General features: G+C 48.3%; 1 protein-coding gene across 1 annotated transcript in view; it reads right to left on the bottom strand.

Annotated features, from left to right (window-relative positions):
• Positions 1 to 7,859: 7,859 nt before the first annotated feature.
• DNAAF9 (dynein axonemal assembly factor 9) overlaps positions 7,860 to 26,445 on the bottom strand; it is a gene marked incomplete at its 5' end in the record, with an annotated part of 132,958 nt that continues 114,372 nt past the window's right edge. Inside the window, 8 exons of the mRNA XM_081097454.1 lie at positions 7,860 to 11,192; positions 11,745 to 11,838; positions 12,776 to 12,841; positions 13,957 to 14,162; positions 15,953 to 16,027; positions 16,344 to 16,450; positions 19,393 to 19,479; positions 22,770 to 22,905. Of these exons, the coding sequence (XP_080953580.1) occupies positions 11,080 to 11,192; positions 11,745 to 11,838; positions 12,776 to 12,841; positions 13,957 to 14,162; positions 15,953 to 16,027; positions 16,344 to 16,450; positions 19,393 to 19,479; positions 22,770 to 22,905 (884 nt within the window). The 3' untranslated portion in view covers positions 7,860 to 11,079. The remainder of the gene's footprint in view (positions 11,193 to 11,744; positions 11,839 to 12,775; positions 12,842 to 13,956; positions 14,163 to 15,952; positions 16,028 to 16,343; positions 16,451 to 19,392; positions 19,480 to 22,769; positions 22,906 to 26,445) is intronic.

The raw sequence follows: 26,445 nt of genomic DNA, 5'->3' as shown, positions 1-26,445 counted from the left end.
ATTTGACCCCCAAAGGGGTCGCGACCCACAGGTTGAGAACCGCTGCTCTGGCTAAACCTCCCCCCCCCAGCTCTTGGCTCGGACTTTGGAGTCAAGGGGTGAGAGATGGAGGTTGAGGGGGAGCCGGAGAACAGAGAGGCTGACTGCCTAGGGAACAAGGCTGGATTGGGGATGTGTGTGTTCGGGGGCTGGACCCTTGAAAAGTCACCTGTTTTGCCCCCAGCCTCACTGGGGCAATGCCTAGGTTCTGCATCAGCGTCCCTGTGTCACCAGCAGCTCCCTGGAGGTCCAACACCTAGACCTTACAACCCAATTGTTCCAGGAAGCCTATTTGGATTGGAGGGGCAGCCTCATTCTTGCTGTCGCCTCCTCCTCCCGCGTCTGAGGAAACGGGAGCCCACAGCAAGGCCTCTCCCAGTGGCTTATGGACCTGACTCGGAGCAACTAGCGCTGACCCCCTCGCCCCCGCAGCCTCAGGTGCTCGCCCCGGCTGCAATGTGAGAAGCGGTTTCCTTCAGTCTCCCACCCACCACCAGCCTCTGTCTGGATCAGAGGCTGAGGTCTCCCCACCTGTGCCCCCCTGGGTCCTTACACAGACAGGTATTTCCGGAACCCAGACATAAGCACACACACGCCTCTCATTCCCTCCCTTGGGGTCTCAGACTTCAGTGAGTTGTGGACACAACCATGGGCGCAGGGTTCCATAAGCCACGTCATGGCGTTCCACTCTTCCCCTTGTGCTGCTGATGCCTGGAGATTTTAGTCTGAAGTGAGAAGTGATTCTGTAGTATCTCATTAAAAAACAAGAAACACTTCCTTGAGCTCCTTGCTCCAGATACCACCCAGTTCCTCAGCTGCGCTTCAGAGCATTTTCCTCCTTATCCCTACTCCTCTGTCTCCACACCCTCTCCCTACTTCCCTTTGACCCACTCACACCCGTCTTTTGTCCTCATCACTCCACTGAAATTCTTGTCAAGGTCACCCTGCCTCAGCTTTCTTGCCAGCCCTTCCCCCACCTCCAGCAGCACCCAGCACCAGGAGTACCTCCTTTTTCTTGCAACATTTACTTCCCCTCCCACCTCCTCTGACCTGGCCCTAGGGGTTGGCCTATGCCAACCTTTTCCTGAATCCATGGCTCTCAACCAGCCACAGCTGACAATCAGGGAGCTCCTGATTTCAACATGCTACAGTCTATTTACCCCCCACCTCCCAACCTGGATGGCTAATAGGCAATTCAAATAAAATTCATGCAAAATAGCCCTGGCTAGTTTGGCTCAGCAAATGGAGCGCTGGCCAGAAGACTGAAGGATCCCGGGTTTGATTCCAGTCAGAGGCACATGCCTGGGTTGTGGGCTCGATCCCCAGTAGGGGGCGTGCGAGAGGCAGCCGATCAATGATTTTCATCGTTGATGTTTCTATTTCTCTCTCCCTCTCCCTTCCTCTCTGAAATCAATAAAAATATATTTAATAAAAGAAAGAAAGAAAGAAAGAAAGGCTCCACTAGAAGGAAGGAAAGAAGGAAGGAAGGAAGGAAGGAAGGAAGGAAGGAAGGAAGGAAGGAAGAGAAAGAAAGAAAGAAAGAAAGAAAGAAAGAAAGAAAGAAAGAGAAAGAAAGAAAATAAAAGAAAGGAAGGAGGGAGGGAGGGAGGGAGGAAGGAAGGAAGGAAAATTCATGCAAAATAGAACTCTTGAGTCCACCATTCACCCAGGTACTCTGGACCTGGGAGTCACAACAATTCATCTACATCTGATCCATGAGCAAGTTTTGTTGGGTTTACCTTAGAAATAAAGCACAGTTTTGCCCACTTGCAACTCCATCCTGGTCCATCATCTGGCCTTCTTTTTTTTTTTTTTAAATATTATTGATTTTTTTTTACAGAGAGGAAGGGAGAGGGATAGAAAGTCAGAAACATCGATGAGAGACACATCGACCAGCTGCCTCCTGCACACCCCACACTGGGGATGTGCCCGCAACCAAGGTACATGCCCCTGACCGGAATCGAACCTGGGACCTCTCAGTCCGCAGGCCGACGCTCTATCCACTGAGCCAAACCGGTTACAGCCATCTGGCCTTCTGACTTGCCCCCAACCCATAATTCATTCTCCACTTTCAAGGGCTTCTCATGGCACTTAGAAAAACAACCCAAACTCTCCGTTGTGGCCTATAGGTAAGGCCCCTGCCTATTTCTCATCTCATCCTGTACCTCCTGCTCCCAGGGGAGTGCCACTCCAGCCACAGTGGCTGCCGGCTGTCCCTTCAATACAGCCAGCCCACCTGCCTGGAGGCCTTGATAGTGGGGTGTCTGAAAGGCATGTGCACAGCTCTTACCATGGCTCATTTCATCCTGCTCTTAGAGAGGCTTCCCTGGTCACACCACCTAAAGTAGGTGCCTGTGCCCGCTATGCAGACCCACATGGTCCCTTACTACAGCACGGCCTCATTCATTCTTACTCTACTGCCTGGCCCCCATCCCCCTGCCGAACTGGAGCTCTCTGAGAGTGGGGCTGTGTGTTTCACAGCGAAGCTCCTAATACAGTAGGTGCTCAATAAGCCTATGACGTATTGAACGCATGATCGATGTCTCCATGTATAGTCTTAGAGGCTTTCGAGACAGTGAAGCCCCCCAGATGACCTCTTCATCGTCCATTCCCCTAGGGTTTTCCAGCCAGATACTCCTGATTGCCTCTGCCTCCTTCTTCGCACCCTGGCCTCCACAGCCATTACCAAGTCTTTTTTTTTTTTTTAATATATTTTATTGATTTTTTTACAGAGAGGAAGCGAGAGGGATAGAGAGTTAGAAACATCGATGAGAGAGAAACATTGATTCAGCTGCCTCCTGCACACTCCCCACTGAGATGTGCCCACAACCAAGTTACATGCCCCTGACCGGAATCGAACCTGGGACCCTTCAGTCCGCAGGCCGACGCTCTATCCACTGAGCCAAACCGGTCAGGGCACCAAGTTCTTTTATTTCCACTTCCAGTCTGCTCCTTCCCTCTGTCTGTGCCTTCCTTGGATCCTTGGTAAATGTGGCTTCCCACATCTTGCAGCCATCAGCTTTCCCTGGAGTCACTCAGTTTTACAAGCTTCTTGGGGCTCCTGCTGCCCAGAGTAAGCAGCCCATGCTGTTCCCACACTGTCCCTTTGGTGCTGTGGTGCGAGTTGGGAGAGGGAACGTGGCCTCCAATGGCCTCCCCTCACCTCCCCTCTCTCCTGAGGAACATCTGCAGGCCCTATTGGTGGGTGGGAGAAAGACCCTTTGGTACCCAATTAACACAGCATTACCAGTAAGCCCTCTCCCAGTTGCCATCTACCCCTTCTGAGAGAAAGAACCAGGCTCCTATAAGGGCAGCTAGAAGGGCAAGAAGCCACCAAGGCCCTGCTCCCATCAGGACAACATCCTGAGTCCCCATGCCCTACTCCCGTCCATACACACCGTCAGAATCCAGCACTTGGACAGAGGTCTAATGGCTCTATGCTCAATGGTTCTGTCTGGCCAGCAGGTGGTTGGGCAAGAGGTGCCAGGACTGCTCCACTGTCCTCACATCAGGCCTTCTGTCTTCTGACCTGGGGTCCAATTCCACAGCCCAGCATCTCAGCCAAGAACCTCCTAGAAAACAGACACCACCAAACACTGACCTACTGTCGCCCACCCTTCTCCAGTGGCCACAGGAGATAACCACGTACCACCCCACTGTGTGTGTTGATGCCTCACGGCTTTTCCTAGCAAGACCCTCCGAGGCAGAGGTGCATCACATCAGAGTCCCGTCCACCAAGAGCTTGCTGAAATTCAGATCCCCAGGCTGGGCCCAGGAGTTTCATTGATAGGTCCTCTGAAGACACCAGAGGTCTGCATTACAACACGCTCCTCAGGACATGCTGAGGGGTGCAGAGAACCTGAGGATAAAAGCCACAGGGCCGACTCCCCACCCTCATCTATCCCCAGGCCCTATTTTATTTGAATCCCATTACCCATACCTGAAGCCTTCTAAGAGTTTGGGCAGAATATTAACCCCCTGGCCATCCTTGCCCTCCTTGGCCATTCTGTGTACCCCATGTCCTCCACATCCCTGGCTCTCATTCTCACTGGTCCCCTATGTCAAAGGGCTGCCCAAGGTCCTGCCTCAGGCCCACCATTCAGGGCTGACACTGCTTTCAGCACCACTTCAGACCACCCTTCCTGCGAGCTGCATCCAGCCCCTCGCAGGAAGCTGGATGCATGGGGTAGGGCAAGTTAGCAGGAAGGCACAGAGTAACACCCTCAGGTCTTTCTGAGTCTTATGATAGTTTTTATCTATAAAACAATGAGGTTGAAATGGAGTTGTTTTGGCTAGAAATTTCCATGAATTTTTGGTTATCTAACCATCTTTCCTCTTCCTGTTGTCCTTATTTTGCTATTATTTGTACATTCACCCAGGCATGAAATTTCAGAGTAAGACATACCAGTAAAGTTTAAGTATTTGAAGCCATGAGAGGAAAAAAAATTAAACTTCTATATTGGTATGGGAAAAGCAGTAATAATTGTAGGGTAAAATGGAAATAAGTTCACACTTTATTTGATTAGCATTTTTTACAGATTTATAGTCATTAGTTTGACATAAAATTTATTGACCCTGATGAAATCCCCCCCTCCGCCCCCCACATAATTTTGGCCGGTCAATTTAGCAATGCAGAGGCCTGGGGAAAACAGTAATAATTTGTGAATAAACAAATGTATTTTTCTTCAAGTTTTTGGAGGATGAAACAAAAAGTTTTTGGAATTGTTTCAGTATTGGGGTTTTTTCCACTTTGGCTTTTTCCACTTCTACCTTGAGGTCGTCCTCTTCACTCTTGTCTTATTAGTCATTTTGTCTTGTCAATTGTTCCTGCAAAATCATTCTCTAGCTGGTCCCCTTCTGACCCTCACCAATGTGGGGCAGCAGTCCACCCCGCACATTATGTGATTTTCCTTTTGTTTGGGAATAAAAGGATTCTTAAACAGGCTCCTGTGGAACACTGGTGTTCCTGGGTGTGCTGGGGCATTATAGTGCCAAATAATGGTGGCCTTTTCTCGGTCTGCAGGGGGAAACGGTCTTAGTGGACAGAATGTTTTCAGTTAAAAGTTTGTTTTCCCCTTGGTTCAAGATCACCACCACCACAATGGAATAACCTTGTGCTTGCTATCACTTTCCAAAAAAAAAAAAAAAAATAGCAGAAAGCAAAATTTTAAAAATCAAGTAGGATTCTGATTTCAACGGAAAAGCTCAGGGGTGGCCTGTAGTGCGATGTATAATGCTGGTTTGGGGAGCAAGCTCTTCTTTGGGGGATTCAGCTCCCCAGTGAGCCCGGTGTGTGTGTGGGGGGGGGGGGGGGGAGGGGGGGAGTCTTGGAAATGCACAGTGACCCGATGCCAGGCCAATCAGAATACTTCTGACCACTGTGACTGGTTCAGGGATGGGAATGGGACTCCAGACTTTGGGGCTGCCCCTGGAGAGGGAGATTGGGTCTTCCTTTTGGGGTGTTAGGCTGCTGGTGGCATACAGGGAGCTTACTGCAGGGGGTAACGTGGATGGTGAGGGTTCTGATGAGATCTGAGTGCCTGGGCCCAGCTGAACTTGAAGCTGGTACTACCCTGGACTCCTCTTCCAGGAAACATCAATGATGAGAATCATCATGGATCCCTTTCCGTCATGGATCAGAAATGGGGCGTATGGTCATTTTCTTTGGGCATGACTCTTCCCTAGATTGTACGATAGAAATACATTGGTATTTCTCCAAGCTCCTCAGAGAGCCCTGTGATTTTCAGCAGCTTGACCTGAAGCCCTCTGCTCCAAATTTCACTTTCCACATGCCTACCCCACCTGGATGCCTTGATTCAGGGGCTCCCTCTGTCGAGCATGCCCAGTATCCCCTGTGGGCTCCAGGGTGGAGACAGGCTCCCTTTCTGGTTCCCAGGAGCCCTTTCCCATTTACTGTCTCCCCTTTCCTCCCTGGCAATTTTTTGGGAGTAATTCCCAACCCTTGGCAGTTTCTGAGAAGCACAAGCACAGACACTCCAAGGTTCAAACCTGGCCCTGTAGGTGGGAGGCTGGAGGGCTCTGAGGAAATGGGTTGTGGGGTGCATTATATAGCTGCCAACTTCCTCCCACAATTCTCTTAGGTCCTCTCAGGCAGTTTTGCATGTGGTTGTATGTGACTAATTGATCACATAGAATCTCTGAACCCAAGACCACCACCCTCCCACCCAGGGGAGGCTGCACCCTTCACTGTGGGCCAGCTTCCAAGCCTTCCCACTGGGGCACTTGCCTGGTCCGGAGGCCCCTGTGTGCAGGGTGGGACAGGAAGCAGGGTCTCTGTGGACATGCAGCCTCAAGGCGATGCCCCACTCTGGTTGGCTTTTTTCTGGGAAAGGCAGAGGCTCCTCCTCCCCACCCGGTGGGGGTGTGATCGGTGCCCCTGTTGGCAGCCCCTCCAGGCCACCTGTGATGGGAAGTGCCTGTCCTGGCCACAGGCAGGGAAACCGCTGGGCAGCTGGGGTTGGGGCCTGCAAGGGGGAAGTTGGGCATTTGGGTTTCGTTCCTCCAGAGCAGTGATTTTTCAACCTTTTTCATCTCCCGGCACACATAAACTAATTTCTAAAATTCTACAGCACACCAAAAAATATATTTTTTGCTAATCTGACCCCAAAAAAGGTATAATTTCGATGCATTCACACTGGAAGTCTATTGTTGTGCTGGCTGTTGTCATTTTTTTAAAATTTGATTTTGAGAAAGAGAAACATCGATCTGTTGTTACACTTACTCATGCATTCATTAGTTAATTTTTAAAAAATATATTTTTATTGATTTCAGAGAGGAAGGAAGAGGAGAGATAGATAGAAACATCAATGATGAGAATCGTTGATCAGTTGCCTCCTGCACATCCCACACTGGGGATCAGTCCCACAACCCAGGCATGTGCCCAGGAATCGAAGTGTGACCTCCTGGTTCATAGGTTATCTCAACCACTGAGCCACACTAGCTGTGCCATTGCTTGATTCTTTATGTGCCCTGACCAGGGATCACAGCCGCAACCTTGGCTTAGCAGGATGTTCTACGCAACTGAGCTATGCAGCCAGGGCTTGTCATTTTTTTATTTGACAATCTAAGGGAAAAGAGGTCAGTGCCAAAAAGAAAATGAAGAAAAAAAAGTAAAGCAAAATAAATAAAAATAAAAAAAGAGGTCAATGCCCCTGACTAAATGGTCAGAGACTGCATGTTTTAAAAATTCTTGCGCACACTGGTAAGTCGCTGCTCTGGAGTTCCGGGGCTTGGCGTCCTCTGCCTTAGAACGTGGTTCCAAGGCCCATGCCACTAGGAGCCCAGGGAGGGTGTCTGCGATCCAAGGCGGGCAAGGACAGTGGCTCTGCCACCTGGGACAGGTACTGCACCCTGCGTGCCTTGGCTGTCCCCCACGTGTAAGGCGGAGTGGCCTCCTCACAGAGCTCTGGGATTAAACGAGGGGATTGGTCTCTGAAGCAACGATTCCTGCTGCAGCCTAGAATCCACAGAACCCACAGCCCTGAGCTGTTGGAGATGAGGGTGGGGGCACCTGGGGATTCGATGACTCATAGGGACCTGTAAGCCTGGGATGGCTTTTCTCTGAGACCCTGGGAGTGCCCACACCAAGCCAGGGTGGTTTCTCCACATAGAATTTTATTCTGAAGGCCACTCTGAGGTTTGAGGAAGGGAGGGGGAGCCCCAGCAAAGAGGCTCTCTGCAGAAGCAGAGGGGCAAGTACCCGTCCCAGGTTGTGGGCCATTTCCTCAGCCCCACCCCAGGACACCTCGGGACTGGGTCTACAGGGACAGCAACAAAGGGAGACCTTTCTTGTTCAGTGATAGTTTATTGGTCCTTAGCATCACATCTGTTACCAAGGTCAATTCAAATACACAACTGCAGGTAAAAACATGTAAAATAATATAAAAATAAATTGAAGGCTACTTTAATATATTTACTGAATTAAGTAGTGTAATAAATACTATAATAAGCAAAAAGCTTCAATCACACAATTCAGTTTCACTGAAGTTACAGTAGTGTTTGTAAATGAGTTTTAAAATTTAAGTTACAAATATTAAAGCACTGAAAAACTAGTATAAAAGTGAATTTTGGCACGTAAGTGAGCTCTTCTTCTGTCATTAGTATTTGACAACCTAAGACAACGAGGAAGCCATTTCTCACCTACTTTTGAGGTACAACTATCCAACCAGGTCAGCAACATGCTGGAATGAATACTTAATAGTTTACAATCTTTGAGTTAACTTTTCCCTTTCGAGAAGCCTGAAGAGCAACTCAGAGCTTATTACTGTGCAAAAATTCTCCAGAATCCTAATTGAATTTAGGAGGGAAGTTTTTCTTGTGACCTGCAGGGCCTTGTGTGCAGGCTGAGGTCAGAGAGCCCCAGGGCTTAGGGGAGCCAACCTAACTCCTTGCCAGCCGCCCCTTCCTAGGGTAATCCCTTTTCTCCAATTTCTGCCTCCTCCCTCCAAATAAAATAAAATAAAATAAAAAATCCCACATCAAAACGTAAAATGACCCATAACTTCAGCGATTTCAACAGCATCACACTCACTCTGGGTGATATAAAACTGAAGCTGCTAACAGGAAAGTTGGCAAAAAGCATGTCAGCCCCTGGAGGACTTCTGCCTGTCCCTAGGAACCCTCACCTGATGTCTTTGCTGGGTCCTTAGTATCCACTTCTAAGGTCAAAATCTAAAACACAGTGTCATGGCCCTTCCTCGAGAGGCAGCTAAGCCCCCACCCTCCACCTGGAGGAATCAAGTGGATATTAAACTTCACGGTCAGAACCCAGAGGCCGCAGGTTCTGGAAGAGGCAGTGCGGAGGATGCACCCCCCGCCTCAGTCCTCAAAGAGCTCACACTGTGCACTGCCAGTGCGCCCCTTCATCAGGCACAGCGTGTGCCCCAAGGAGTGAAATGCCCTTTCACCTATGTGCCCCTTCACACTCCTGAGCAGGCTGAGGAGTGTCTAAGGAGGCCTTAGCCAGTTTTGCCACTTGGCTTTTAAACTTAACGTTTTGACTTTTTTCAATCACAGTTTCATATTCTGGTTGAGGTAATCACAGTTTTCCCTCTAAGAGGGGCAAGTTGGTGAGAGAGCATTTCTCCGGACAATGGTCAGAAACCAAGACCACCACGTAAGTACAGCCCCACGCAGTGGGAAGACCCGCTGCTATGGGCGGGTTCCGACCCCTCTTTAAAAACTTTTTTGTGCAGCAGCCAGGAAATGGCTCGAGTTCCAAGATCTGGAGCTTTCATTTAAAACTTCACAGCAACCCACCTGGAGGAAATGGTCCCACCCACCCCACCCACCCCTTTTCTAAGGCTGCTCAAGTTTGAGTTTTTAAAAAGAGCTCGGTAGAGCTAAAGGAAGCTACAAGTAACTCATTGCTTATTTAATCAATTGCACTTAATATCTATATTATTGATTCTGGAGCAGAGGCAAGTCCACTGTGAACCCCAAACTCTGGCCAGCCAGACATTAGGGGCTCCCAGACTTGGGCTCCACACCTGGGGCCTTGTCACCAGCAGCTTTGGGAGCTGGGACTGGAGAACACGAGTCTTCAGAAGCCTTTCTTCATGCAAGATTTCTTACTCAGTAGTACTGGAGTTTTGTTCATTTGGCTTCAAATACAAATTGTTTTTTCCTAATACAAGTACGTGGTAGCGACAAGCCCGTACAATTGCTTTCGTACTTGCATGCAGGCCTCCGTGTGACCAGGCACACAGACTACACGTGCTCCATCCTTTCTCTGACTCCTCTGCACCAGGGGCCTTTCTCAAAAGCCCCACTACATTACTGGAAACTTTGCTGGTTTCGCCTATGTGCTTGTTCCTAAGGCATGCAAAACAACAACATGAAATTCAGAAAGCATTTACAACCTAGGCAGCTGAGGCGCTGAAGTCCTAACAGACATCACCTAAATACCGGTGCCTGGGACCTCCCCTTCTCCACACTAGTTCTGGAGGTCAGCATGGGACATACCTGTAATTCCCCTCTGCTTTACGGTCCAGCTGAAAACAAAGCCACTGGAAGGAATTCTAATTTGCATATTGGAATTCTTTAAAATTCCTGGTCCTCAGGAGCCCAAAAAATCCAGGGCCAGGAACAATGCTTGGGGACACGAATTTCCTGAAGTGTGGCCGAAATCCAGACCTTCCCTGGCAAGGCTGAGGGGAGGGTTAGGTGCTGGAGACTGAACCCCATTCAATGACACCCCCAAAAATGATCAGGACCTAAAACTGAGCAGTTGCAGGATGCTCCCCTCAGCAGTGAGGCAAAGCATCACCAGGGAGCCTTCAGCAGCAGGTTTGCTCTGGCCCCTGAATTAGGCAAACGGGAGTGATACCATAAGGGGACTCAAAACCAATCCTGAGGGGACTGCTTGTGTCAGCTCAATGCCACACGCTTCTGGAAAGCAGGACGCCTTCCAGTTTAGTCTGTAAGATCAAGCCCCTCATTTCAGAACAGCCACTGATCTCAGCCCCAGCTGACTCTGGGTTGGGCTGGGGCAGAGCTTGTGCTGTCCCCCCAGGACTGGCCCAGGGCCAGGAGGGCCAGGTCCCTCAATGGGAGGAGCCTGATCAGGAAGGCAGGCACTGGGATAAGGCTCTTCTGGGACACTGTCTTGAGGCCTGAGGTCTGTGGTGGCCTGGTCCTCCCCAAGGGTGGCTCCAGTTTGGGTAGCTAGGGTTCCTTCTGCATCCTAGCAGCTCCTCTGTGCACTCCAAATGCTTCCCCACATGCACACAGTGCTTCAACCACCCAAAGGAGATACTGCGAGAGACCTGGAGGTCCTGGACTGCCAGCCACACACACTGCGGTCCTTGTCTGCTCATGCTCCCTGCGGACCCATCCCCCCAAATCAGTGGTGCAGGTGATGCTCTTCAGCGCTGCAAAGAGAATAAAGACAACATGCACTCAAGCCAGCACACAAAGGCCAAGGAGAACGAAGACAGCCCCTGCGGGAGGGGCCTCTGGAGGAACTGAGGCTAAGACACCCGTCCTGTCCATCTCAAGTGGACATTCTGCAGCCTTCCTCTAAGGCTTCTGCTCGAAGAGATCATGGTATTCCTGCTGCTCCAGCTCCTGGTTATACTTTTCGATCTCCCGGTTGGCTTCTTCCACATAGTCATTCATGAACTGGTCCATGACTGGTATCTCATTAAGGAAGAGAGCCATGAGCCTGGAGGACAAAAAAGCCTGCCCTGGCCCAGAGGGATCTGTGGGCAGGTGAAGGGGGGAGGGGGAGACTCTGAGGTAGTGCCTGCATAGAGGCTACCTGATGGGCTCTTTTATATACTGACAGCACCAAAGCTACAAAGAATGCGGCAGGGGTTGGCACAGGGTCCTTCATGAGGTCTAGACCTGCGCCCTTCAGCTTTCATTAGCACACAGCAGCACCCTATCTACCTTTTCACAGATTAACTACTGTAATCAGGCCCCTTCTCCAACATGTAAATTGAGACCTTGATGACCACAGAATTGAGGATGTCACATTTAAACTACAACCCACAGGATTATATCAGCAAGCACCGAATGAAGGAGAAATTCAATTGACTTTAAGAGGCCAAAATGAAGTCCGCCTCTGTGCTTTGCTGCTCCCAGAACCCAGCCTGCTCCAGGGCGGGGCTGCCTCGCCTCTAGCAGACACTCTCCTTACAGATAAGCTTCCAGACACCCCCAGGCCCAGATCCCAAGGATACGTGGGTGAAAATCAGTCTTGTCGCCAAAGAAATTGACAAACTGGGTGCCATTATAAAAGTAGCCTGCAGGTAGGGGGTCCAGGTGGCGTTTAACCTATAGGGAAAAAAGAGTCCTGTTAGAATTATCTGACCACTTTCTATCATTCGCTCATTCATTAAAAACAAAAACAAACCTATTATCCTTGCAAGATAGCCCACTCCATGGAGGCTGTGTGTCAGGGAGTGACGCCTCCCCACAGCAGCTCTCAGGCCATGACTGATGGAGGTCTCCGGCTCCTGGGGAGGCACTCTGCGTGCCCCTAGTGAGAAGAAACTGGTTGTCCACAGTGGTCCTGTCCTGGTTCGATAACATACCCGTGGTTGGCTGTCTCCCCTTCCTTCTCTCTGTTACTTTCCCATTTCCATACTCGTGTCTCCTAGAATCATTTCCAAAATAAACTACCTGCACTAGACCTTGTTGAAGGTTTGTCTTCTGAGGTGCTCACGGTGTCCTGCCCAGGAGCACCCAGGGTTGCCCAGGTCCTGTAGGGCCTGGATATGAAGGGCTCTCCTCACGTCCAAAGCAGGGGCTCCTGGAGTCCCAGAGCACTCTCTGCCCACCTGCACATCACTGGGACTGGTGATGTGGCTCATGTTGGGGCCTGTGTTCCTTTTAGTCTTTGCCTCCAAACCTGTCAGGAAAAGTCTCCTGTGGAGGTCGGAACTGGGGCAGAGGCTGGGAATCAGCCTGGAGGCCAAGAGAGTTCATCAAGGGGCCTCTTGTCCTGGCCTCAGATTCACACATTACCCATAAGCAGCTTCAGGATCTAGATAGTTTTTCCTGGGACATGCTGGTTGGTGTAGACCAAGGGATGGGAAGGAGAGAATAACTTCTTCCGTTGTTTGAACAGAATGACAAAGCAGGGCTTCAGCTGCTCCTAGATCTCATGCCCAGGTGACAGCAGAAAATCCCAAAGGATGAAGCTACACAAGCTTGGAAGTACAGCCTTGGGATATGGACGAGCCTTAAGCCCTTAGGGCAGGGTACTCACATGGATGTTCCTGATCTCCTGCTGGGTCAGCATTCCCCTGGTCTTCAGGGCTTTCCTCTGAGGCTTCTGTGCAGAGATGGAGGGAGGGGTCAGGTCCCAACAGGGCTGATGGAGTACCTAGGCAGGTGAGGGCTCAAGGGGCCAGTTATATGACTAAGACCCCAGTGGAGGGAAAGCAAGCACTGGCATGACCTGGACACAATATCCTGCTTGTCTGCCCCTCGAGAAGACCACTCCCAAGCTTTGTGTGCCGGGGGACAGTGGCAGAGGAGAGACCAGTGCTTTTGCAAATAGGCATGTTCCTGCCTCTGCAGATTCTCATCCCTAAGGCCCACCAGTGACAGACATGCAGACAAAGGGATGAGGTCCCATAGTCAAGCATCATCAAGTTTATCCAGGTAGGACTGAGAAAGACACAGCCTACAGGCAGCCATTCCTCAGTATAAAAGACAGGTTTCCACTGAGCATCTACAAAGGCCCCAGGCCCCAGTCAACGCTTTTTCCAGAGTTCTAGGATGAGTTAAACCCCCAAGGCTGTGCTAAGAGGCTTAGCACCGAAAGCATGCAGTGTATTGAAGGATTTTAACTCCATAACTCGAGTGTGTGTGTGTGTGTGTGTGTGTGTGTGTGTGTGTGTGTCTGGGCTAAAGGTGCTTGTGTGCATTTACAGGAACCTCCCCTTCCCCAGCACCTGTCTCCAGGGCCCCGGGCTCACTGCTATCCATACTTGGAGTCTTGATTTGCAAAAGGCTCTTCCCATATCTTTGTTGTTAATTCCTTTCTAGAGGGAAGGCCCAAGAACAGGAGATTCTGGGCTCAGAACACAGGAGAGTTTTGAATAAGGTTCAGCTAAGAAATGACATTTTGAGTTTGGAACATCAGTTTGACCCAGGGTCCACATGAACCAAGTAGGTTTCACCCAGGCCCTACGAGGCCACCTAGTAACCCCAGTCTGCTTGTGGAAGTAGAATTGGAAATGTCTGTGAAAACAAGTTGCCCCGAGTTTGTCTGAGTGGCTGCCTCCCACTCTCTAAGTGTCCCTGAAAGTGCTGGCTGCGCAGAAGCGGTGGGGAGTGGGGAGGCACCAGGGAGACTGTGGGGGCCTTTGTCTCAAGGCCAGCAGCAGTTCTGAGGTGTGCTGGCCACATCTGTGCCAAGTTTGTCTGAGCTTCAAAAACTACCTGCTTAGCAGACTGCCGTAGCCAGTCCTTGACGCTTTCTTCCTTCAGGGAGCAGCCGATGAACACGAGGTAACACTCCTGTTGCCCGCTGCTGTCTTGAGGTGTGCCTCGGGAGTTGGGTGGTGGCGTGGGTCCCTCCAATACAGGCACGATGCTCAAGGAATTGGCCAAAGTGTTGTGGCAGACCTCCATGGTCTTCTCAGAGTCTGCAAGAACACGTCAGTCCCCGAGGCAATGCCCCAAAAGAATAAGGCTACACAAGACTGACACAGGGTCTATGGTCGGGGACAGACTCATGAGACACGTACAGGAGGGAGAACAGACATAATTGGTAACAAGTTAGAAAGGATGAAGTAAGAGAGGGCGGAGTAGGTTGGTTGATCAAGTGATCAGGTGGATACAACCTAGAAGGGAACTATAAGAGAAAGGCCCCCTTCTGGAGGGATGGGTCTCAAAAGAGGCCTGAGGGGCAAAGGGAGGAGGGCGTGTCCATAGTACAAGTGCTGTAGAAAGGTCACCTGGATGGGAATAGAAAAGAGGGGACAAGATTTACAGGCTGAGAAGCTGGGCTATGACTGACTGGAGACATGAGAAAAGATAAAGGTACCTCTAAAAGGCAGGATGAGAAAAGGATCCAGAACAAGAGAGGTTAACCTTGAACAAGCAAGGGGTCAAGAGTAGGTGTAAATAAAGAAAAGGAGCTGATGATGGGGGAGAGGGAATACAAAGGCACTAAGACCCCTGAAGCAGGTGGGGGGTTGTCTGCTGGCGCCTGAGGGAAGTGGGCTTGAGCAAGGGGCTTGAAGAGAGGGCCCAAGTTTCAAATTCAGTAATATAATTTAGGCCAATGGTACAGGTTAAAGACCATGAAAGATTCCTTTTTAAAGGTTACGTTGTCTAATTCTTCCATCTAAAGACCCAGATGGTTCCATGTTTACAACTCTCAATGGCTCCCTGTAGCAGACACTGATGGCTGCCTGTCCAGCAGCCCTCTCTTCCTCCAATACCAATTCCCCATGGGTCCTGGATCCTGGAAGGCATAGCAACTGAATTCCGGTCAAGGAGAGAAGTCTGCTGAAGAATTGGGAGGAGGCACTTCAGCAAGGGTGTCTGCACTGATAAAGATACCACAGGAAGAGCCAGCCTCTCCATCAGCTGGATGTTGTGTCTGGATTTGACACCTAGACCTACAGCACTACCTGGCAACCATGAGGGGTGGGTACCTGAGGACAAACTGACACCAAGAATGGAAGAACACAGAGACACATATTAGCTGGGTCCTCAGTGGCTTTGCTATGCAGCCCGACCTCTTGCTTCTTGGTATGTAGCTAACATCTGCTAGTTGATTTGGGGTTTTCTGTTGTAAGAGCCAAAGACAACCTAACAGACACAATCCCTACCTCCTGCTAAGCCCCAGCCACAGTAAGCCCTTTCTGGTTCCTGAAGTGTGCCTTTTTGCCTCAGGTCCACAGCACATTCTGTGCCTTTTCTCTGGAACAGTCTCCCCTTCCTCATTGCTGAGTTGAGCAACTCCTTCTTGTTTTGAGGCCTTCTCTGACCCCAGCCCAGGTAGACAGACTTCAGGTCTGGAAGGCTCCAGAGGTCTAAGGCTGATAAATAGGCCTACTTGAACAGAAGGGAGAAGGCAAGTGACTTTGATAGACATGAATCAGAAGCTGGAGATCTCAGTGTTGGGGTAGCTCTAGAAAGGTGATAGGTCTAGAAAGAAACCATGGATGATGGTTTGAGTCTCTGGAACAAGGAAGTCCAGGAGCTGTGAGGAGAGGCCCTGGGCAGGCCATCCAGGGGAAGGAGGACAGATCCTCCACTGTGGAGCAGAAGGACCTGAAGGAAGGTGGGCCCCTGGCAGAGAGGGTGATTGAAAGAGCCCAATGGTGTAAGGCCCAGAGGGAAGGGCTTTGGAGAGAGTCTGCAGAGCACCAATGGAGGCTATAAACCCCATAGTGCAGGGCTCCCAAATCCAACCCCCAGTTACCTGAAAACTTCACTTTGCCCAGGATGTGGTAGATGTTTCCAGAGAAAGGACTTGGCTTGATGGAAGACTGAATTGCTGGTGGAGGAAGAGGACAGGATTGTTACTCACCTGGGGGCAAAGGTCAAGTTCAGAGTGGCAGCGCTGGGAGGGTTAGGGACTAGGAAGGGATCTTACTCTAGGGTCCTGGGTTCATGGGTTCTATCCCCACCCATTCCTCCCCAGTGGCTCCAGAGGTGGGGGATTCCTGCATTCTCAAATCCCTCTGCCTGTTTTCAGACCCAAATGGAGAGGAGAAGAGACAGCATTCAGAAAACTAAAATGGTGCCAGGAAACAGGGACAACTCTTGTTGTTCTTTTACTGGGCCCAGGACCTGTCCCGGCCGGGGCTTACCTTTACATTTGGCTATAAAGCGAGTCCTCTCCAAGGGACGACCAAACCATACGCAGATCTGAACCATTAATGGAAAGACTGATCCAGCATCAAATTTACCTTCATACCTTAAAAGGTTTAAAAAATTGTAAGTACAACAGTATTATATAATACTTTGGAATGAACTACATATTATTTATCCTGTAATATTTGCATTCTCTCTTGCTTGTACACAATTTTGTGTATAATACATTTGTTTAAATGTATATATGTTTCTTTCACCTTGAGGTTGGGAAGAATGGTTTACCTCTTTAGACTAGTAGTTTCTTGATGTCAAAGACCCCTTCGACCCTTGAAGCCTGCAGTGTCCCACCTGAGGCCAGGGGGTCCTTCCTGGTACCCTTAGAGCTCTTCCTTAGGATCCCCACCCACTCTTTCAAGGGCTCCAACTATACTCCACCATTGCTGAGGGTAGTTTAACAGACTGTTTATTTGGTGTGTACACTCTCTCCAGAAGGAACTAAAGGGCTGAGGCAGCTCTGCACTATTTTCTCAGTTTTGAGTACAGAAGACATAATGTTGCCACAGACTCATTCAGAACATGGCCATATTCAGAGCATTTAAAAAATTTAACCTTTCATTATGGAAAACTTCAAACACATGCAAAGGTAGAAGGGTAGTATAATAAACTCCCATCAACTAGCTTCCAAAGTGATGGACCTGTCATTTCTCCTTTTGTATTATTTCCTTCAGATGAATCCCCATGATTGAAATCAGTCCAGAAGAGGGTGTAACCATCTCATGGGTAATAATTCACACTGTCCCTGGCAGGAGGTGAGCATTCCAGTTTCACAACAATTCCCCAGCAATGGTTTCTATAGATATTTTTGGTTAAATGTAATAGTACCAATCAAAATAATAGTGAGGCATCATGTTACATTTTGAATATTACTGACATGGAATTGTTATCATGGTTGCCATCTGTATTTGATCCTCAGTGAATTGTCCACATCTACATGGACTGGGCTATTTTCCTTAACTGACCAAACAAGTTTCTCAAATATTATATTAACCTTTTGTCACATTTGAAGCAATCATTTTCCTCCAGTCTACTGTATTTTCATCTTCTTTTTAAAAAAAAATATGATTTTATCCATTTCAGAGAGAGGAAGGGAGAGGGAGAGACAGAGAAACATCAATGATGAGAAAGAATCCTCGATTAGCTGCCTCCTGCACTTGCCCTATTTGGGATCAAGCCCAAAACCTGGTTATCAAACTGTGATCTCCTAGTTCATAGGTTGATGAGCCATACCCGCTGGGCTGTATTTTCTTATTAGTTTCCTTAGTTTTAATGTAGCAACTGCAGTTTTGAATTTTATATTGTTGAAAGTATCTTACTCTTCGTGATTTCTCTAAGTTGGGTAGTAGCATAATATTTTGCAACACTGCCATGCCATGGTCTTGTTTCTCTCCCCCAACCCAGACAGCCATTTGGAGACCATGAGTTACTCGGGCTTCTGTGCTCAGAGCCCGAATCTTTGGAGAATTTGGAGGGGCTAAAGGAAGAGGGAAAGGTTTCCTCCCAGGCTAGAAACATGCCCTTCAACCAGGGAGGTGGGGGCGGGGCTGATGAGAACAGAGGGCCGTGGAAGGGGAATGGCTAAGAATCTTCACAGCACAGAACGAGCACATCCTGGAGCTGAAGTCCATTCACTAGGAGGTAATGGCCCTGACCCAAGGAGGGAGGGGAGTAATATCTAGGGATGAGTAGGAGTCTGATGGCTGCCATCTTGTTAAAAGACTAAATTATCTGAATCCAAGGAAGGAATTCAGAAAGGAGAGCCTGAAGGGTGATTAAAAAAAAAAACTTCCTTGTTCAAAGTATTACATATATTCACCCCCCCCCCCCTTGATCCCCTCCAGCCCCCTCCCTCCCCACCCTATTGTCTATTGTCCATGGATTATGCATATACGCATACAAGATATTTGGTTGATCATCTCCTACCCACCCACCCTCCCCCACCTTCCCTGAAGGGTGATTTTAAGGCCCCTCCATCTCTGATTATCTACAATCATTGATTTTCCTGATCAAGGGAAGGTTTCAGACTCTAGACTCACAGAACCTTCTAATGAGCTCCTCATACCCAGATCTTTCCTGGATCAGTCTGCCTCCAGGAAAGTGTATCCGGAGCTCAGTTCACGTGCCCAGAATGAGTCAGCATGGACTGGAAGAGGGTGATTCCCTGGGCACCAGGTGCAGAAAGAAGAAGTCTCAGGCCCAGGCCCATAGGTGTGGGCAGCAAAAGGGCCCGCATCTGCAGCCACCAGAGGAGGGTTTCACCTCAGAAGCTCCATCTCTTTCTTTGTATCTAAGATACAACTGTCTTGTTCAGGAAAAAGGGATGACCCACTTACCTATGTATAAGTATGATGTGATTCAAATCAAGTATGGTATGACCGAAAGACTAAATTTTTATTCATTTACATTTTATTAAATAGTCAAGTGTGGCTAGTGGTTACCATACTTAGAACAGTGTGTATAAGTGCTCATGAGCTGCTGGTATTAGTATGATTACAATGCACCTTGTAGTCTCTTTCCTTCTCTTCTCCCCTCTGGAGGAGAAGGTCACAGGCTGGGAGGCTGCCAGGAGAGAAGAAACATCTTCTGAGCCCCATCGGCAGGGAACTTAGCTGTCAGGAAGGAACTCTCGAGGACTGACTATTCTCAGGAGTGACTCTCTCACCTGGGAAGGTTACAACTCCTTGGTTCTGTGTCAGCCACCTCACCCTCACTAGAGGCCAGAGGAAACACAGGACACTATTGTGCCTGGTGCCCAGAGGATGTCTCCTTACGTCTCAACATGCAGTGAGGCTCCCAATTTGGAGCCCAAGACGGGGAGCAGTGGGCTCCTGGAAAAGCCAGCTGCTGCTGGGACAGGGTAGGTCCTTCCAGCTGCCATGGACACCCTCGTATGGCACACCTGGGATTCTCTCTCTCTCTTTTGCTGTGAATAAATAAATCACTGGATTTACAAATAAATCTCAGCTACTTTTCAATGATGATACTTGCCAGCCAGGGTACATTAAATATCGCGATCGTAGCATCTGAGGACTTGAAAAACTGTTTTCTGACAGAATCAGCTCAATGTCTTCATTCCTTTGAAAACATACAGAAAAAAACACACCCAGATTAATTAGGACTATCAATCTTAACCTGCACATTTGCTTTCTTTCTCCACCGTTCCCCCACACACATATAAGCAACAAATGCATGCATTTTTTTCTGTTATTACACCCTTAAGTATTTTAGTATGCATCGCCTAAGGCAGGGGTGGGCAAACTTTTTGACTCGAGGGCCACAATGGGTTCTTAAAGTGGACCGGAGGGCCGGAACAAAAGCATGGATGGAGTGTTTGTGTGAACTAATATAAATTCAAAGTAAACATCATTACATAAAAGGGTACGGTCTTTTTTTTTTTTTTTTTTTTATTCATTTCAAACGGGCCGGATCCGGCCCGCGGGCCGTAGTTTGCCCACGGCTGGTAAGGACAAGGACACTATTTTACAGAACCACAATATGATTATCATGCCCGAGGAATTTAATACTGTGGACCAGCAGCACTGGTATCATCTGGGAGCTCATTAGAAATGCAGAATCTCAGGCCCTATTCCAGACCCACTGAATCAGAACCCTCATTTTAATAATCCTCAAGAGATTCATATGCACATTAAAGCTGAAGAAGTATTGATTTAGTATACATCCATTTTCAAATTTTCCCTTTCTAGGGGTTAGGGAGACCCAGGATTCAATCAAGTGTCACCTATCAAAATTACAATCTTTATTTTTCTTTAATCTGGAACAATTCCTCCAACTTTCTTGTGTGTTTGTTTCTCATGACATTAATCTTTTTAAAGACTATATGTCAGTTGTCTTGTGTCCCATGACTTAGACTTGTCTGGTTGCTTCCTCATGATTAGATTCAGGTAAACATTTTTGGCAAGATTAATACCAGGTGATGTGTCCTTCCCATAGCATCACAGGACGTAGGCACATGATGCCAATTTGTCCCATTAGTGGCCTTGCTAAGTTGAATCATTTGGTCAATGTCATGACTACAAGACCCTCTCCTCCCACTGTGAAGGTACTTTCCCTCTTTGTAAGTAGTGAGCAGTCTGTGGAGTGATACTCTGAGACCAGTGAATATCCTTTTCCTCAACAATCTGTCAACTACTGAGCATCCATTGATTTTTGCCTAAACCAAGTTATTATACCAAAGGTTACAAGATGCTGACTTTCTAGTTCTAGAAATCCTTATTTATTTATTAGCATTTGCCTGTTAAAAGAGTTTTAGTATCCTGTCCCTCTTCATTTTTTTAGTATTACATAGACTCACCTTATTCCATGTGCTATAATCCATTATTATCATTATTCTTTCTCACGCTCAAGTTGTCCCAAATTTGGCTCCTGACAGCTTCTTAAGATAGTTTCCATATCCTTTTGACATATTTACACAAATCTTTCCTTTTTTGGCATAAAATGTACCTGCCCTAGACCTGCAATCAGCCATTTCTCCAAGGAGTCCTGATACCTGACAGTGGATTGGTACATAAAAACCAAGATCTACAGGTAGGGTGTTTATTGTGGCATTAGTATTTCTGGTCCCTTTCAATGGAAAGAGCTCGTAAATATACCTTTTTAAAAATAATAAATTTAGTAGGCTCGCCGCACCGCGAGCCTGAGGTCCCAGCGGCCGGGCGGGGCCTCTCGGGAAGAGGAGGAGGAGCGGAGGGCGGCTCTTCCCGCCTCCTCCTGGGCGAGCAGCGGAGTGGCGTGGAGCCGCCGCAGGCCGGACCCGCGACCTCCAGGGCCGGTTCTCCGAGGAGCAGTGGTCCGCGCCAGGAGGAGGGCCGCCAAGGCCAACGCCGACCCGGGCTGACGCCCCCCCGGCCTTCGCCAGCGCAGCCCTGGCCCCCTCAGGTGCAGAAAGCACCTGGGTGGAAGCCTCCTTCGGGAGAGCCAGAAAAAAATAAAAATAAAATAAAAATAAAAATAAAAATAATAAATTTACACTGAGTTCCCCCAAATTCAAACCCAACATTAACAGGGTTTTCCCTCACCTTTCCCATTTCATACTTATTATTAATCCTATCGGAGGATATTTCTCCCCCATTGATTTCTAGACAGAGTGGAAGGCAGGGAGAGGGACACAGAGAGAGAAACATTGATGTGAGAGAGACCCATCAATTGGTTGCCTCCCCTACATGCTCTGACCCAGCCAGGGATCCAGCCTGCAACCAAGGAATGTACCCTTGACTGGAATTGAACCGGGGACCTTTCAGTCTACGGGCCAAAGCTCCAACCACTGAGAAAACTGGCTAGGGCCATATTTATAATCTCTCTTCTCTATTCAGTGATGCTGTTTGGAATCAGGATACCAATAGACGATTATGTTCAAAACGTACTTGAATTAATTATTTTGTGTGTGTGTGTGTGTGTGTGTGTGTATGTGTGTGTGTGATTGCAGATGGTTTCACTTTTTTGTTTGTATTTAGATTTTTTCCTCCTTGTTGGTTTCATTTAATTTTTGAATATGTAAAATATTTGCATTGCTCAAAAGTCAAAACTAGCCTGGCTGGTTGGTTAGAGCATTGTCCCGATATGCCAAGGTTGAGGGTTCAATCTCTAGATTAGGGTGCATACAAGAATCAATCAATGAATGCATAAGTAGAACAAATCAATGTTTCTCTCTCTCCCTTCCTTAAATCAATTTTTAAAACGTGAAAACTAGCCCAGCCAGCGTGGCTCAGTGGTTGAGCATCAATCTATGAACCAGGAGGTCACAGTTCATTTCCTGGCCAGGGTATATGCCTAGGTTGGGGGTTTGATTCCCAGTCGGGGGCATGCAGGAGGCAGCCGATCAGATCAATGATTCTCTCTCATCATTGATGTTTCTATTCCTTTCTCCTTCCTTCCTCTCTGAAGTCAATAAGTCAATATATTTTTAAAAAGTCAAAATTATATAAAAAATATATACCTTTTAGTGTCCTTACTGAAAATTGCTATACAATCAGATGCTTTTGTACACACACATACAAAATCACCAATGATCTATTTTTAGTTTGTAATTTGGACCCAAGTCCATGAAGTAAAAAGATAATTTCTCTATGTTCTCTATGTAATTTTTCTTACATGTTAACAAAGGCACTTGAGAAATTCTGGACTTCCATTCCTTAATGGGTGAAAATGTGAATGCATTAAAATAAAATATCTCAAAACAGGACAGGACTCTGACACATAGTGTCCTTTTGGTGATTCACGCAGCATCAGCACTTCTGTAATGGCTCAGGACTCAGGTACAGTGAGACCCTGTGGTGCATTACCAGAGGGGAGCTGCTGATCTGAGAAGATGCTTCGTCTGTGGGGTGAAGGGAACGGGATAAATTTACCTGGTGACAATCCCATTTTCTGCAAGAATGAAGGCTGTGGTAGGATTGGCAGCCCTGATGAGGCTCTGCAGCTGAACGAGGAGAGGGTGCCTCTGCTCCGTGGTATGACTGGTGAACACCACATTACTCACCAGGCCTGGGAATAAAACCAAGAACAGTTCAGTCTTCAGAGTCCTGATGGGAGAGGGCTCACACCAACATGGGCCCTTGCTCCCTCCCGATTGTCCCTTCCAGTAGCCCCTTGTATAGACACCCCGGATCCCCAACACCAATAGACATAGCCATCATTCTGTTCCGCTTTCTGCCACCTCTTGGAGTGCATGACCTCAACACTGTAGCTGCCTTAACTTCCTAATCGCCTATCTTCTTTTTAAAAATGTTTTTTTTTATTGATTTTGAGAGAGAGAGAGAGAGAGGGAGGAAAAAGAAGGGAGAGAGAGAGAGAAACATCAATGGGCTGCTTCTTGCACGCCCCCTACTGGGGGTAGAGCCTGCAACCGGGCAGGTGCCCTGACCAGGAATCAAACTGACCTCTTGGTGCATGGGTTGATGCTCAACTACTGAGCCACACTTGCTGGGCCCTCTTATCTTCTTATTTCTGCTTTCCAGCTGATATCCTGAGCTTCATCAGGGGGCCCTTTCTGCATCCCCTGTACTTAACCTCATGAGGAACGGGTGTCAATAACCTTCACCAGTTCAGACCACATTTACCAAGCACTAACCATATATCAGGTGCTAACCAGTAGATTCTCAAAGTGTACAGCTGAGAAGGAGTCACACACACAAACCCACAATGCTATATAATAAAGAAGTAATATGCAAATTGACCATCACACCCTTGCACAAGATGGCTGCCCCCATGTGGTCACATATGGCCGGCAGGGGAGGGCAGTTGTGGGCGATCAGGCCAGCAGGGCAGGGCAGTTGGGGCGACCAGGCTAACAGGGGAGGGCAGTTGGGGGCGACTAGGCCAGCAGGGGAGGGCAGTTAGGGGTGACCAGGCTGGCAGTGGGTGGCACTTGGGGGCAACCGGGCCTGCAGGGACGGGAGGGCAGTTGGGGGGGACCAGGGCTGCAGGGAAAGGCAGTTATGGGTGACCAGGTTGGCAGGGGAGGGCAGTTGGGGGCGATCAGGCCGGCAGGGGAGCAGTTAGGCGTTGATCAGGCTGGCAGGGGAGTGGTTAGGGGATGATCCGGCTGGCAGGCAGAAGCGGTTAGGGGCAATCAGGCAGGCAAGTGGTTGGGAGCTAGCAGTCCCTGATTGTGAGGGAGATGTCCGAGTGCCAGTTTAGGCCCACAGAGATAGGGCCTAAACTGGCAGTTGGACACCCCCCAAGGGGTCCCAGATTGGAGAGGGTGCAGGCTGGGCTGAGGGACACCCCCTCCAGTGCACAAATTTAGTGCACCGGGCTTCTAGTTTTTAAATAAGCTTCTAACACACGCAAAACCTCTACTGCTACCCTAGCCTGTTTGGGTCAGTGGATAGAGCGTCGGCCTGCAAACTAAAGGGTCCCAGGTTCGATTCCGGTCAAGGGCCCGTACTTTGGTTGCATGCTCCTCCCCAGCCCGGGCCCTGGACAGGGCTCATGCAACAGGCAACCAATCGATGTGTTTCTCTCACATCGATATTTCTCTCTGTCTTTCACTCTCTCTTCCACTCTCTCTAAGAATCAATGGAAAAATATCCTCGGGTGAGGATTAAAAACAAAACACCTCTATTGTTAAGGTCTCCATGTAAGACCTAGTTTTGGTAACAGCACATGATTAGAAATTCAAATGGAGAATATGTTAGCATTTTGTTTATTCCATTTTAAAAGGTCCCTTGCATGCCCTTTCTGTTCAGAAGCTTTAACATTAATTGGAACATCTTCAACCTATATAATTTTGTTAACCCGTGTCACCCCAATACATTCAATGAAAAGAAAAGAAAAAGATGCACCATCTTTAGCCAGAGTGTCAGGGAAGCCTGCTAATAAAGGTGACACTGATGGTGCCTGTGCTCCCTTTCCCATTTAGGAAGGTCACTCTGGAAGCTCCAGGGGAGGCAGGAAGGACAGCCTGGTGAGCTAATGCCAGAACCCTATGTGCTGGTGCAGCCACAGGAAGTGACTGGGGCCTCTGGAAACAGTCAGGCAAGGTGAGGAGGCCAGGCTCAGAATGTGGCACAGTGGGAAGCAGGCAGGGTTCTAGAAGGCTCAGCACATTCCGGAGATGGCAGATACAGAAGCCGGATGCTGCAAGAGGCCCGTCAGATTCCCAGGGGTAGAAGATGAGAATAGCTGTGGTGGGTCTTGCAGTGAGAAGCCAGGAAAGGCTCAGTGAAGACTAATAAAGGCCTTAGGATTCTGTCTAGTATCTTCTTGGGCCAAAGAAACTAGAGTCAGACTAGTGCAAACATGCCAACCTAAGCAGTGTATACTTCCAGGGTCACAAACAGGCTTGTCCTATCCAGGAAAAGGTGAGAGGCACTCTGCCCGAGGTACTGTCTGCCTCACAAGTACCATCATAGGCAAACCCTGTGGGCTTGGAATTCTAGGTCAAGAACTGGACATAAAAAAGGGGCTTTGTTTTATAGGTAAACAAGCAAGAGGATTATGCCTCGCATTCCTTAGGCCAGCCATGCAAACTGCCACCTGTCAAGAGGAAATGCCATCTTGTGCAGCAGGTGCAGCAGGTGCAGCAGTTGTCTGGAACTCAGGGTGAAGAGGCCAGGGCAAGTGTTTTCATTTTGCTTGGCTCAGGAGCTTCCTCTGTTTGTATCAAGGAGTGGACACCCAGATTTGGTCAAGGTCTCGCCAGTCTGCCCATCCCCAGCAGTGCCCAGACATCTCTGAGGTCTATCTGACCATCCTAGTCTGGGTGAAAGACTTCCCGTAGCCCTGGAGAAAACAAAGTCACCTCTTATATCTATCTATAGATACTTCTAAGAGCAGCGCATGTGGTAAAATGTCACTCTGCATTCAATGCAACATTATAATGAGCCTTGCTAGCTTTTTAAGCACTGAGATTATTTCCTAATCCTTATATTTCTGTAATACACAACATCATCTTGGGACTGCAATACAGTCCTCTTCTCACTGTAAATAATCCTTTGTTGTAAAAGCAATGAATCAGGGAGCCTGACTCATGAAAGGAGCAAAAGGAGGCAATATGCTCCCTTGGGACATGAAGTGTTGGTCAGATCCCACCTCCAAGTGAGCCACTAAATCACCGAGGAAAAATACAGTTGGCCCTAAACCACTTTGGGGCCAGGGCATTATAGTAAAAAAAAGTCTGCATATAATTTAAAAAACAATGATTTCAGAGAGAGGAATGAGAGGGACAGAGATAGAAACAGCAGTGATGAGAGAGAATCACCGATCAGCTGCCTCCTGCATGCCCACAACTGGGGATCAAACCTGCAATCCGGGCATGTGCTCTGACCAAGAATCGAACCATGACCTCCTGGATCATAGGCCGACGTTTAAGCACTGAGGCACACAGGCAAGGCTACAGATAACTTTTGACTACCCAAAAACTTAACTACTAATAGCCTACTGTTGACCGGAAGCCTTACTATGAACAGTTAACATATATTTTGTATGTTATATATATTATATACTGTATTCTTATAAAATAAGCCAGAGAAAATAAAATGTTATTAAAAAATCACAGAGAAGAGAAAATACATTTACAGT

This window comes from Myotis nattereri (assembly GCF_964212035.1).
Source record: "Myotis nattereri genome assembly, chromosome: 8".
NCBI lineage: Eukaryota > Metazoa > Chordata > Mammalia > Chiroptera > Vespertilionidae > Myotis > Myotis nattereri.
The sequence above is the reverse complement of the archived record's forward strand: the minus strand, read 5'-3'. Positions and strand labels throughout refer to the sequence as shown.